Raw genomic sequence first — 14,203 nt, 5'->3', positions numbered from 1 at the left:
ATTATTCCTAATGAAAAATCAATGACATTTATATAAAATTTACATTTAAAAGTATTGACATAAAAAGTATTAGGCTACACACCACTAAGCAATATGAATCATGGTTTTTTACAATTTCCTACACAGTGAACTCCCCTGACTGTTTTACATATAATGGACAAAATATGGCAAGTAAGTGTGATGAGCATGCATTGTATATAACAATGTCATTTTATAATAATTATACAAATAGTTTTATTTTTAATAAATGCAATATTACATGACAAGAATTGAATTTAGTTGGTTGCGCGGGTAATTGAGGCAGTAGCCTGAAATGAGAGTGGTTGCTAGGGTTATTGAGGCGGTGGCCTGGAATGGGTGTGGTTGCGCGGGTTATCGAGGCAGTAGCATAGAATGGGTGTGGTTGCGCGGGTTATCGAGGCAGTAGCCTAGAATGGGTGTGGTTGCGCGGGTTATTGAGGCTGTAGCTTGGAATTGGTGTGGTTGCTAGGGTTATTGAGGCGTTAGCCTGAAATGGGTGTTGTTGCGCGGGTTATCGAGGCAGTAGCCTGGAATGGGCGTGGTTGCGCGGGTTATTGAGGCGGTGGCCTGGAATGGGTATGGTTGCGTGGGTTATTGAGGCTGTAGCTTGGACTGAGTGTGGTTGCGCGGGTTATTGAGGCAGTAACCTAGAATGGGAGTGGTTGCTGGGGTTATTGAGGCGGTAGCCTGGAATGGGAGCGGTTGCTGGGGTTATTGAGGCGGTAGCCTGGAATGGGTGTGGTTGCGCTGGTTATTGAGGCAGTAAACTAGAATGGGAGTGGTTGCTGGGGTTATTGAAGCAGTAGCATGGAATGGTTGCGGTTGCTGGGGTTATCGAGGCAGTAGCCTGGAATGGGTGCGGTTGCTGGGGTTATTGAGGCGGTAGCCTGGAATGGGTGTGGTTGCGCTGGTTATTGAGGCAGTAAACTAGAATGGGAGTGGTTGCTGGGGTTATTGAGGCAGTAGCCTGGAATGGGAGCGGTTGCTGGGGTTATTGAGGCGGTAGCCTGGAATGGGTGTGGTTGCGCGGGTTATTGAGGCAGTAGCCTAGAATGGGTGTGGTTGCGCGGGTTATCGAGGCAGTAGCCTAGAATGGGTGTGGTTGCGCGGGTTATTGAGGCTGTAGCTTGGAATTGGTGTGGTTGCTAGGGTTATTGAGGCGTTAGCCTGGAATGGGTGTGGTTGCGCGGGTTATCGAGGCAGTAGCCTGGAATGGGCGTGGTTGCGCGGGTTATTGAGGCGGTGGCCTGGAATGGGTATGGTTGCGTGGGTTATTGAGGCTGTAGCTTGGACTGAGTGTGGTTGCGCGGGTTATTGAGGCAGTAACCTAGAATGGGCGTGGTTGCTGGGGTTATTGAGGCGGTAGCCTGGAATGGGAGCGGTTGCTGGGGTTATTGAGGCGTTAGCCTGGAATGGGTGTGGTTGCGCTGGTTATTGAGGCAGTAAACTAGAATGGGAGTGGTTGCTGGGGTTATTGAAGCAGTAGCCTGGAATGGTTGCGGTTGCTGGGGTTATCGAGGCAGTAGCCTGGAATGGGTGCGGTTGCAGGGGTTATTGAGGCGGTAGCCTTGAATGGGTGTGGTTGCGCTGGTTATTGAGGCAGTAACCTAGAATGGGAGTGGTTGCTGGGGTTATTGAGGCGGTAGCCTGGAATGGGAGCGGTTGCTGGGGTTATTGAGGCGGTAGCCTGGAATGGGTGTGGTTGCGCTGGTTATTGAGGCAGTAAACTAGAATGGGAGTGGTTGCTAGGGTTATTGAGGCTGTAGCTTGGAATGGGTGTGGTTGCGCGGGTTATTGAGGCTGTAGCTTGGAATTGGTGTGGTTGCGCTGGTTATTGAGGCGGTAGCCTGGAATGGGTGTGGTTGCGCTGGTTATTGAGGCGGTAGCCTGGAATGGGTGTGGTTGCGCTGGTTATTGAGGCGGTAGCCTGGAATGGGTGTGGTTGCGCGGGTTATTGAGGCAGTAAACGAGAATGGGAGTGGTTGCTGGGGTTATTGAGGCGGTAGCCTGGAATGGGTGCGGTTGCTAGGGTTATCGAGGGGGTAGCCTGGAATGGGTGGGGTTGCGCTGGTTATTGAGGCAGTAAACTAGAATGGGAGTGGTTGCTGGGGTTATTGAAGCAGTAGCCTGGAATGGTTGCGGTTGCTGGGGTTATCGAGGCAGTAGCCTGGAATGGGTGCGGTTGCTGGGGTTATTGAGGCGGTAGCCTTGAATGGGTGTAGTTGCGCTGGTTATTGAGGCAGTAACCTAGAATGGGAGTGGTTGCTGGGGTTATTGAGGCGGTAGCCTGGAATGGGAGCGGTTGCTGGGGTTATTGAGGCGGTAGCCTGGAATGGGTGTGGTTGCGCTGGTTATTGAGGCAGTAAACTAGAATGGGAGTGGTTGCTGGGGTTATTGAAGCAGTAGCATGGAATGGGTGCGGTTGCTAGGGTTATCGAGGCGGTAGCTTGGAATGAGTGGGATTGCGCGGGTTATTGAGGCAGTAGCCTTGAATGGGAGTGGTTGCTGGGGTTATTGAGGCTGTAGCTTGGAATGGGTGTGGTTGCGCGGGTTATTGAGGCAGTAGCCTGGAATGGGTTTGGTTGCGCTGGTTATTGAGGCAGTAAACTAGAATGGGAGTGGTTGCTGGGGTTATTGAAGCAGTAGCATGGAATGGTTGCGGTTGCTGGGGTTATCGAGGCAGTAGCCTGGAATGGGTGCGGTTGCAGGGGTTATTGAGGCGGTAGCCTGGAATGGGTGTGGTTGCGCTGGTTATTGAGGCAGTAAACTAGAATGGGAGTGGTTGCTAGCGTTATTGAGGCAGTAGCCTGGAATTGGAGCGGTTGCTGGGGTTATTGAGGCGGTAGCCTGGAATGGGTGTGGTTGCGCTGGTTATTGAGGCAGTAAACTAGAATGGGAGTGGTTGCTAGGGTTATTGAGGCTGTAGCTTGGAATGGGTTTGGTTGCGCGGGTTATTGAGGCTGTAGCTTGGAATTGGTGTGGTTGCGCTGGTTATTGAGGCGGTAGCCTGGAATGGGTGTGGTTGCGCTGGTTATTGAGGCGGTAGCCTGGAATGGGTGTGGTTGCGCTGGTTATTGAGGCGGTAGCCTGGAATGGGTGTGGTTGCGCGGGTTATTGAGGCAGTAAACGAGAATGGGAGTGGTTGCTGGGGTTATTGAGGCGGTAGCCTGGAATGGGTGCGGTTGCTAGGGTTATCGAGGGGGTAGCCTGGAATGGGTGGGGTTGCGCTGGTTATTGAGGCAGTAAACTAGAATGGGAGTGGTTGCTGGGGTTATTGAAGCAGTAGCCTGGAATGGTTGCGGTTGCTGGGGTTATCGAGGCAGTAGCCTGGAATGGGTGCGGTTGAAGGGGTTATTGAGGCGGTAGCCTTGAATGGGTGTGGTTGCGCTGGTTATTGAGGCAGTAACCTAGAATGGGAGTGGTTGCTGGGGTTATTGAGGCGGTAGCCTGGAATGGGAGCGGTTGCTGGGGTTATTGAGGCGGTAGCCTGGAATGGGAGCGGTTGCTGGGGTTATTGAGGCGGTAGCCTGGAATGGGTGTGGTTGCGCTGGTTATTGAGGCAGTAAACTAGAATGGGAGTGGTTGCTGGGGTTATTGAAGCAGTAGCATGGAATGGGTGCGGTTGCTAGGGTTATCGAGGCGGTAGCTTGGAATGGGTGGGGTTGCGCGGGTTATTGAGGCAGTAGCCTTGAATGGGAGTGGTTGCTGGGGTTATTGAGGCTGTAGCTTGGAATGGGTGTGGTTGCGCGGGTTATTGAGGCAGTAGCCTGGAATGGGTTTGGTTGCGCGGGTTTTTGAGGCTGTAGCTTGGAATGATAGTGGTTGTTCGGGCAGTAGGGATAGACCCAATCACTACACTCAAGTATGTCACCTATTTCTATAACCTCAGCTGCACTACCTGTCATTTTTATTTTATTGTCAACGAACTATAGTTTGGTTGATAAAATGGATATGCTTGTACCAGTGTTTGTAGTTTTTTTCTTTCTATTCTAAACACTTTTTTTACTATTGTCCCAAATGCTTCATGTATTGCCCATACAGCCGGGAAACTAGTGGATGTCATCATTGTATACAATGCTCTATTCCATCTACTTTTTGTAATTTTATTTCCAGCTCATTGTTATGTGTACATAATATCATGTGATGTACATGTTATGAAAAATAGCTCATTGAGCTAATGTTTCTTGGAAGCATTTACCCAACTTAAAAATAGAGATTCTTGTATCTTGTGTGTATTTATATCCCCATCTGGTGGAAACAATGCATATATAGTATATACAGGACATGTTGCCTACACAAGACTTGAACCTGCCACCTGTTAGAACCTATTATTGTATTGACACTAACTTTATTGTGGACATGTTGCACTTTGTGATTCTATGTATATTGCCAGAGAGTATTTTAACAGAGAATGATTTTTTACATGTAATTGGTTAACTGTATAGGCAGGGTTTTTATGATGGGATACTTTACTGACATCCAACAAGACTGCATGGTTATACACTGAACAAGACATGACAGAAAATATTCCTATGGTAATATTCCTTTATTTATGTTCTCCTTTGATTACCGGTATTTCCATGTTTAAAGATACGCCTTAAGATCAAACCAGCAAAACTGCACATCAATTTTCTGGAATTTCCATTGAAAGGCATATCATAAATAACAGTAATCGCAATTGATATAAATTACCTCAATTGTGATTACTGTTATTTATGATATGCCTATCAATGGAAACCGAGGACACAGTTTTTTTTTCAAAGATAATAATGAGGCAACACGTTTAAATGAAAAATTTTGTTTGTCAGAAATTATTTAATTTCATTAGCTTGGCAAATTATGTCAAAATAATATTGTTTCATATATTTAAAGGAATAACAAAGTACCAATAAAACTTTATAACTATCAAGACTGTGCACTAAGATCTACACAAAACTGCAGGACGAGGTATTAAAAACTATTAAGAGATACCTTAACTTAAAAAGCACTATGTACCGGTAATAGTTAGATGATATGAAGTTATCTTTAAATGATTAAGAATGGGCAGAGTGAGCATAGCAAGCGAGTTCTTTTTATCATTAAAATATAACTTCAGGCCATCTAACTGTCTTAAAATACTACCTCATTGTCGGACACATTGTCAAAGCAAAATCTGACACAGGGAGTGTGTAGCGGATTAGTGGTGAACACTTGTTGGACACTTAAACACCTGCCAAAGTTGAAATTCTTAATGAATAAGCCTAGTACTTAATGATTGCCTATCTGCAATTTTATTGGCTGTAAAGATTGGTTGTATTTTAAAAAATGTAATACATGTAATGTTATGAAATTGTGGCTTCAAGCAGGACAGGCTTAGCATGATCCTGTTGCCAGTGCAAGGGACTTCAGATTGTTAAATAATTGGGGTCAGTTATTCAAACTATATAAAACAAAACTCAATGTAACTTTGGAAAACAGTACATTGATATGTTAACTTCATGTTAACATGTACTGGTACTTTATCATTTATTGGAAACAGTTATAGAACTAAGCGATGCACCAAAACCAGGTGTATCACCGTGATGAACTTAGTGAAAAAATAAACCGGGTACTGTTGAAATGTAAATTGGCATGACGTACCAATAAATCTTTGTTAAGACCGAGTGAAATTAAAAACTCCAGTTAACTAATTTATTTTTAAACACAGAAATTAATCAACATGTGTAACAATTTAAAAGCAAAATAATCTTCCTAAATTTCTCCTATTATCTATAAATAACCTTATATGGTCAAATGCTAGAAAATTACACGTGCTAAAAACTTTTAAAAAAATAGGAAATACTTCACTCAAAAGAGATTTCTCCTTTTCTTTTCATTATTTAAATAATTGAAGAAAATAACAAATAATGTTAAGCATGTTACATGTACAAAGGAATTGATTTTGCTGGAATAAAATAATCAATAACATTTAACACTTAAACAGACATCAAATATGACATATAAAGTCCTTAGATTCAGATTCTAGCTGCTATCAGCAATGGTTTTAATTTTTGAAAGCACATATTCCACTAGTTCAAACTTATTCTTTCTCTTTTCAAACAAAGCTTTAGATTCACTGATGCCAAAGTTCAAAATGGCCACAAATATTGTCATGAAGCAAAACTGTACCAAAAACACGAAAGAGACAAAGAATGCTGGTCCCAGGATCCTATTGGTTCCCTGTAGACCAGGAAGGTCAGATACACCGAGGGCAAAGTTGAACACTGTCATCAGTGAGGTAAACATCTCTCGGTAGCCATGCTGTACAGTCCCAAATGCCAGCACACCCAAGCTTGCATAGGCCACTGTGAACAGAACAGCCATCATGATGAAGCTCCCTATCATCCCTTTAGTGTGATTGAGAGTATCAAAAATCATAAAAGTTCTCTTGTTGAACTGTAGAAGCTTGATGGACTTGAGGGTGACCAGACCAACTAGGAATGCCATCACATAGTTGAGCACACTGTTCCAGAATATTGCGGTGGTAAAGCTAATGTACGTGGTCTCTCCACTAGCTCCATACTCTTCCAATGCTGAGCTGACTGACAACATGCGCTGGAAGAACAAGCCAACTACAGAATATGAGAGCCCCATTTGCAATAGTTCAATATAGTTCCAAAAGTCCTCGAAATATGCTTTCCTTCCAAGTACCTTCAATTTCTTCCATTCAAAGTAGGTAAAGCTGATATTGAAACACAGAAACATTACTTCACACACTGCTACAAACGTGGCAAAGTCTGTGGAGTAGTGAAAAAGGTTGGTGGAGAAGAACTGGTGTGATGGCAGGATAGCTCCGGACCTGGAGAACTCAAACAGCAGGACCATGGGACTGAAGAGATCAGCATTCGGGTTATACAGAGTGAACTCTATCATCACAGCTCTTGTATGCTCATCCAGCCAGTCAGAATTCCACATCTCCTCCACTATACCTGCAATCATCACAATAAGTATGATCACTTGTTGTCAATGAAATACCGGTAGATGAAATATATAAGAAAATAAAGAAAAAATGTTTCATTATTAATTAAAAAAGATCATAATGACTAAACAAGTTATAATTAAAAACAGCAGTCAGAGCTGATGCCGACACTAGTCTCTAACCAAGGGGCATAACTAGAAAACTATCCTAACCAGAATTCCATAAATGCCTTATGTATGTGCATGGACATTGTAAGATGTGTACCAAGTTTTAAGTGAACATTCAATTTCATTGTCAATGATTTCCAAGTGATCGCCAACAATAAACTATTCACCAACACATGATACCAACACCATCGATAACAACAAATTCAAGGCTATGACAATACCATGACCTTTTTCTTCATGAAAATACAACAATTTAATTAGGTTAAAACCATTCACATTCATCAAGTTAACAAATAATAATCATTATGTAAAACATTAAAAAGAGCTACACGAACCTGCATGGAGGGTTGTATCAGCAGGCATCGTGATAACATAGCCACCTCCATAGTATGTGGCTAGGCTGCCAGTGATAGGGAGGGTCTTGAGCTGCCAGGCAGACTGATAACCCCACCAGGTGCCTGCCCCCGACCCCTTGGGAAGCCTGTGGGCCCAGGAGCTATTGTAATCCCCTGTCTCCTCCAAGCCCAACCAGTATTCACCAGAGCAGTCCACTCGCATACCAAACCTCTCTACTATCCTCTCTGCCCCACTATAGCAGGAATCTGGACAAAAGAAACAAGAAACAGTAACGAAGGGCAATAATATAGTTATTGTTCCTGTAAACTGCACTTCCTATCATTATACTCTTTCATTGTATAAAGTTTAAATCTAAATTCTATCCAGTAGTTTTACTCTGGACAAGGAAAATTGCACAAACAGACCGAGAGTTCAGGGGTACGATAAATATTTCATTGTTTAAGTTGTCAGCACATAGTCAGCAAATCAACCAAGACTGATAACTTAATGTGATAGAAGGGTTTTATTCAACACTGTGTATTAAAAAACTTGTTATTAATTTTATGATTTCATTACTGTTAAACCCTTTTTATAATGTTTTCAGTGAAGAAAAGTCTAGGAAAGGGTTGAAGTATCAATGTTTGTATACTTAAAGAGAAACACTAGCAAAACAAACTAGAGCTGTCACAGGAGTGACGAATACCCCCAAATGCTGCCTGGACACAGGAATGGCAAACCATTCCTTTGAAAAGAGGCCATAACTTCAAGGTTACTGCACACTGCATCTTCTTTTATCATGCATGTATTGTTTTATTTAAATCTGTTGAGTAATTTAGAAGTTACACTGCTGACAAGAACTAGAACTCTGCGAGTGGGATGTGTCGCCTGACGAATTATTTACTGTCGACATTATAGCTGTTAGATTGGCATTTTATTCATTTATAGACAATGATGTTGCCATTTACTTTTCAAGTGTAGGTGGCATTTGAACCCTCAATCAGATATACCTACGGAATAAGTTTCAGGTTGAAACCTCCTATAGTTTACGAGATATGCCACGGACAAAACCTAAGCAAGAAAATTAACAAAGGGCAATAACTCTAAAAAATATGGCAGCAAGAGTAACGGTTCTTGTGCACTGCACTTGCCCTCAATGAGATCTATCTAGCTATGAAGTTTCAAGTTGATAACTCTTATATTCTTCAAGATATGCCCCGGACAAAACTTTAAGCATGAAAATTAACAAAGGGCAATAACTTTAAAACTAAGAAAGCAAGAGTTACTGTTATTGTGCACTGCACTTGCCCTCAATAATAAATATTTAGCTATGAAGTTTCAAGTTGATACCTCTTATATTCTTCAAGATATGCCCCGGACAAAACTTTAAGCATGAAAATTAACAAAGGGCAATAACTTTAAAACTAAGAAAGCAAGAGTTACTGTTATTGTGCACTGCACTTGCCCTCAATGAGATCTGTCTAGCTATGAAGTTTCAAGTTGATACCTCTTATATTCTTCAAGATATGCCCCGGACAAAACTTTAAGCATGAAAATTAACAAAGGGCAATAATTTTAAAACTAAGAAAGCAAGAGTTACTGTTATTGTGCACTGCACTTGCCCTCCATGAGATCTATCTACATATGAAGTTTCAAGTTGATAACTCTTATATTCTACAAGATATGCCCCGGACAAAACTTTAAGCATGAAAAATAACAAAGGGCAAAACTCTTAAAATATGGAAGCAAGAGTAACAGTTCTTGTGCACTGCACTTGCCCTCAATGAGATCTATCTAGCTATGAAGTTTCAAGTTGATACCTCTTATATTCTTCAAGATATGCCCCGGACAAAACTTTAAGCATGAAAATTAACAAAGGGCAATAACTTTAAAACTAAGAAAGCAAGAGTTACTGTTATTGTGCACTGAACTTGCCCTCAATGAGATATATCTAGCTATGAAGTTTCAAGTTGATACCTCTTATATTCTTCAAGATATGCCCCGGACAAAACTTTAAGCATGAAAATTAACAAAGGGCAATAACTTTAAAACTAAGAAAGCAAGAGTTAATGTTATTGTGCACTGCACTTGCCCTCAATGAGATCTATCTACATATGAAGTTTCAAGTTGATAACTCTTATATTCTACAAGATATGCCCCGGACAAAATTTTAAGCATGAAAAATAACAAAGGGCAAAACTCTAAAAATATGGAAGCAAGAGTAACAGTTCTTGTGCACTGCACTTGCCCTAAATTAGATCTATGTACATATGAAGTTTCAAGTTGATACCACTAATAGTTTAGGAGATATACCCCGGACAAGCGAAAATGGGACGCGGACGCCGCCGCCGCCGCCGCCGACAAAAGTAACCCCTATATGTCGTCTTTTCAGGCGACACAAAAACTAGCCTTTCATGAGTTATCGTCCGGAAGCCATTTTTCTATTTATAGTAACAGTGACCTTGACCTTGGCCCCACCAGCCCCAATATCGAACTTGACCTGTATCTTCTGATATTACACCTGTATACCAAAAATTGTTCAAATCTGTCAAGCCTTTCATGATTTATCGTCCGGAAACCGTTTTTCTATTTTTAGTAACAGTGACCTTGACTTTGGCCCCACCAGCTCTAATATCGAACTTGACCTGTATCTTCTGATGTTACACCTGTGTACTAAAAATTGTTCAAATCTGTCAAGCCTTTCATGAGTTATCGTCCGAAAACTGTTTTTCTATTTTTAGTAACAGTGACCTTGACCCCACCAGCCCCAATATCGAATTTGACCTGTATCTTCTGATGTTACACCTGTGTTCCAAAAATTTTTCATATCTGTCTAGCCTTTCATGAGTTATCGTCCGGAAACCATGAAAACCGACAGACCGACCGACCGACAGACCGACCGACAAGCTCACTCCTATATACCCCCTCAAACTTCGTTTGTGGGGGTATAAATATCTGGTGCAATCTGTATAGTCACAATGTCTACAACCTGACCAATTTACTGTAAGGAAAAATCAGTGATTTACAACCCAGTTTCTGCTTGTGCACCTTTAGTGACACGTGTCTGTCGTATCCTCCATGGCCCGAGCAGGAAGTGGGAGGAGCCAGGTGTAGCAAACTCGTGGTCAGCCTCGGACATGTCTGCCAGGCTGGGGATGGCCACCTCATGCAGGTACTGGTAAAATGTCTCAACCTTATCTGCCTACAGGAACATAGATGGACATGGTGTAAACTTGGAGCTACTAAAATAAGTGATGTTGTTTTTCCCTATGATAATGAATATATATTATTTATATAAAGCAATTATAAATAACCTTTTCAAATTTGTAATTACACTGTATTAACACCAAGAATAAAAATCTTTATTCATTATAATTACCATGCATTATCTTCTTCAAACAAGAAAGTGATTCCAACTCAGTACCCTATAGTTGACAGTATTTGAGTCAGAGATCATAAAAAATAACTGTTTTAATATAACTATGTATACATATATACATTACAATTATATATAATTATATCCAAAAATATAATTTCACCCTTCACTGACTGGTACTAGTTTAATCGTATTTTACTGTATATAATATATGCACGTCATATAAATCAGTTTGACAAACAATACAATTATACAATTGGGTTTGGCCACAAGTTATAACAACGTTAGAAAATGGCCCTTCCAGCAGTATGTCAGACTATCGTTTAGATTGGAAAGTTATGACAAAACTGGTACTCAGTACATTATTAAATGTGACTCTCTTCAGGATTGCCATCATCACATATTCAGGAATCCAGGCTATTAATTATGTATTTATGGAAATCCTAATAAAAAAAATCAGAAGTTAATTATATATTTGTATTGTTTTATATGAACTTTTGGTGATATTGTCATAAATGCATTTTTTTAAAAAGCATATCATGCTTTCAATAAAAAAAATGTTTCAATTTGACAAACTCATCTGAACCAATATAATGTTAGAAAATATGGGAACATTCAAGAAAAATAATTTAAAGCAGTTGTGTTACAATGTATCAACAATAAAATGTTACTATTAAATTCCCAAATTAAATCTTGAAAAAATCAACCAATTTTTATTTTATACAAAAATGTCCAATAAATTCTATAAATTATAATTTTATATTAATGAAAGGCTTAAGCTTAAAAAAACTTAATTATTATTAATTAAAATATTTGTTTTTTTGTGTAAGAAACTGTTTTTAATGGAGTTTTGAATTTCAGCTGATATAAAAAAAAATCAAGATTTTTGTACACTACAAGAAATGAAATAAATGTTAGTACATGCAGATTAATTGCACTTAAACATGTCCATTCAAGTCAGCTAACACTTCACAGGTAATCAATGCACACACTAGTTGTTTGTATGGGTTATTGTCAGGGCTTTCTATACAGGGTATTGGATTTTCTGTTCATTCTCATGTCCATACGGGCCATGCTACAGCTGAATAATTAATAACATTTTTTGTAAACAGTCATGTTAAACTGATTCTTACAATATTTGGAGTTATTTATATCTATTTTTCTGTAAGTTTACTTTATACATTCATTTTTTATTTCTTTATAATACAATACATTATTATATTGATTAAGTTTGCAATTGAATAAAATTGTATCGGTAACTAATTTGAGTGTAAACCTGCATTACTGCAGTATTTCAACATTAATTGCCAAATTTTAACTGTATTAAACTGGACTTTTGTGTTTTTTTATTATAATATTTTAATTTCAAACAATATCAATTGATTTTATAGGGATAATTTTCAAGATCATTTTTCCAAACTCACATTAGGCCATACTAAATTGATTGTATGTTTAGCTTCAAGTTCCCTTTCAAAACCTAACTACAATAATGGTCAAAATTACCCATACAATGATGATAACAACAAAGCAAGGAAACAAATGTCAAGTAAAAATTTACAAGCACATTAATTATTCTAAATTTAATTTCTTTAAGATGTATACAACAGAAGCTCAGATAAGAAATCCAGCAAGTCATAATGTAAATCTGTTTTAAACTTCTTCATGATTATATTGGCTTCTTAAATGCAGTTATCTTAGCTTTATTTTGATAAGTGAAAACTGCAGTTTTGTTTGGTTTGAAAGGCCCAAAACCTTGAGATGATGCTCAAATAAAATCAATTCAGTATAGTCTTAAGCAATGATCATAGAGGAAGTATAATATGCATTATAATAATTAAACCATTTTCAAACATTTTTAATTAAATTGTTTATTTTGCTAGGTTGTTGAAATGCCAGGCCCCCTGCGGAGAGTATGGGGCCATGTACGGGTTTCCTGGCCCTGGAGGAAGTTCATGTCCATCGTGAACTCCCTATGGTTCATCAACTGGCTAGGACAGAGCCTGTTTCTCTTCGGCATCCTCAGTATCGCAGTGTTCGGGATCCAAACTACCCTACCTTACTTCAATCCAGACGAGTATGACTGCTGGGTGAGGACAGTGTTTGGCTACTTCCTAGTCACAGAGATCATGGTTAACTGGCTCTGCTTGAAGTATGTAGGCAGTGGCTACAGTCCGTTCAAGCATGGGGCCATGCCTGACAACGTCAAGATTGGACAAAAGGTGTGTGCTAGTGTACCAAGTATTCAGAATGGTCTAGATTATCCATACAATGGTGATAACAACAAAGCAAGGAAAGATGCAACAGCAGTGAACATGATGTATGTTGCCACACAATTACCAAATGGAAATAACAATGCTCCAGAGAGGACAGCCTTTCCATATTTCTCATGGACGCCATGTTTACGGTGTAACCGTCCCAGACCCCCTCGCTGCCACCACTGCCCGCTGTGTGACAACTGTGTACTTAAACGTGACCATCACTGCTTTATTGTAGGTGTATGTGTAGGCTACAGGAATCAGAGACATTTCATTGTATTCCTGTTCTGGTGTGCGTTAGGGACAATGTATGCTCTGGTCAATGAGATTCCATACATGTATTATGTGGTGCTCCCACACATAAGCTATCTGGATATTTTTTTCCCATTTGCTATCATCAGAGCATTTTTTGGCTACATTTCATGGTACCACACACTGCTGATAGTTGTGTGCTCGATGGATATTGGATTTGTTATATGGGCCTCAGGGTTTCTTCAGGTTCATATGTCATTGATACTGAGAGGGAAGACAACTTTTGAGGATGATTTCAAAATCACTGTGACAGACACAAGAAACCGATCTCAGAAAATAGCATCAGTGTTTGGACAGTATTGGCTACTCAACTTTCTAGTACCTATGCATTTTGTGTTTGAGCCCCAGGAGGACCCTGTTAAATGGTACTATATCAGGTCCTGAGGCTGTTCACTTGAAAAATATTACATACTTTATTGTCAAATCAGTTTTTGATTACTATTTGCTAGAATATCTAATTATATTTATTTATGAAAACTAATGAAATTGATCTTAATAAAATAAAGTTAAAATTGATAATTTGGGTTAGGTTATATCTGCAAACAACAACTTTTTTTCTGAAAAAAATAATAAATGAAAGTAACTGTCATTTTATGAATGTCTTTAAGATCACATTTAATGCATAATTAATCTCAGAATCTCAAGTTTCATGTCAAAACATAATTTACAAAATGAAGGAAATATAACATGATTTATATTAAGCACCTACACAATTATATACTTTCAAGAAAAGGCAGAAAAGGCTGAGCTCCTTGAGGCATTTTTGCCCTTCTTTAGTTATTAGTTAAACATAACCTTCATC

General features: G+C 39.7%; 2 protein-coding genes across 2 annotated transcripts in view; one reads left to right on the top strand and one right to left on the bottom strand.

Annotated features, from left to right (window-relative positions):
• Positions 1-5,895: 5,895 nt before the first annotated feature.
• The window catches only part of LOC128226182 (polycystic kidney disease protein 1-like 2), a 33,820-nt gene continuing 25,512 nt past the window's right edge, over positions 5,896-14,203 (bottom strand). The window contains exons 24-26 of the mRNA XM_052936073.1: positions 10,507-10,656; positions 7,461-7,727; positions 5,896-6,968 (exon numbers count right to left, since the gene is read on the bottom strand). Of these exons, the coding sequence (XP_052792033.1) occupies positions 6,022-6,968; positions 7,461-7,727; positions 10,507-10,656 (1,364 nt within the window). The 3' untranslated portion in view covers positions 5,896-6,021. The remainder of the gene's footprint in view (positions 6,969-7,460; positions 7,728-10,506; positions 10,657-14,203) is intronic.
• On the top strand, positions 11,875-13,920 carry LOC128226986 (putative ZDHHC-type palmitoyltransferase 4). The gene is made up of 2 exons (XM_052937137.1): positions 11,875-11,998; positions 12,715-13,920. Exon 2 carries the CDS (start codon positions 12,724-12,726, stop codon positions 13,783-13,785), a length of 1,062 nt encoding a protein of 353 aa, XP_052793097.1. The 5' UTR covers positions 11,875-11,998; positions 12,715-12,723; the 3' UTR covers positions 13,786-13,920.

The sequence above is a fragment of the Mya arenaria genome, chromosome 3 (assembly GCF_026914265.1).
Source record: "Mya arenaria isolate MELC-2E11 chromosome 3, ASM2691426v1".
NCBI classification, from domain to species: domain Eukaryota; kingdom Metazoa; phylum Mollusca; class Bivalvia; order Myida; family Myidae; genus Mya; species Mya arenaria.
The sequence above is the reverse complement of the archived record's forward strand: the minus strand, read 5'-3'. Positions and strand labels throughout refer to the sequence as shown.

What these genes read in the sequence shown, in the direction of transcription:
- LOC128226986 (XM_052937137.1), top strand. Translation starts at nt 12,724, where the DNA reads ATGCCAGGCCCCCTGCGGAGAGTATGGGGCCATGTACGGGTTTCCTGG.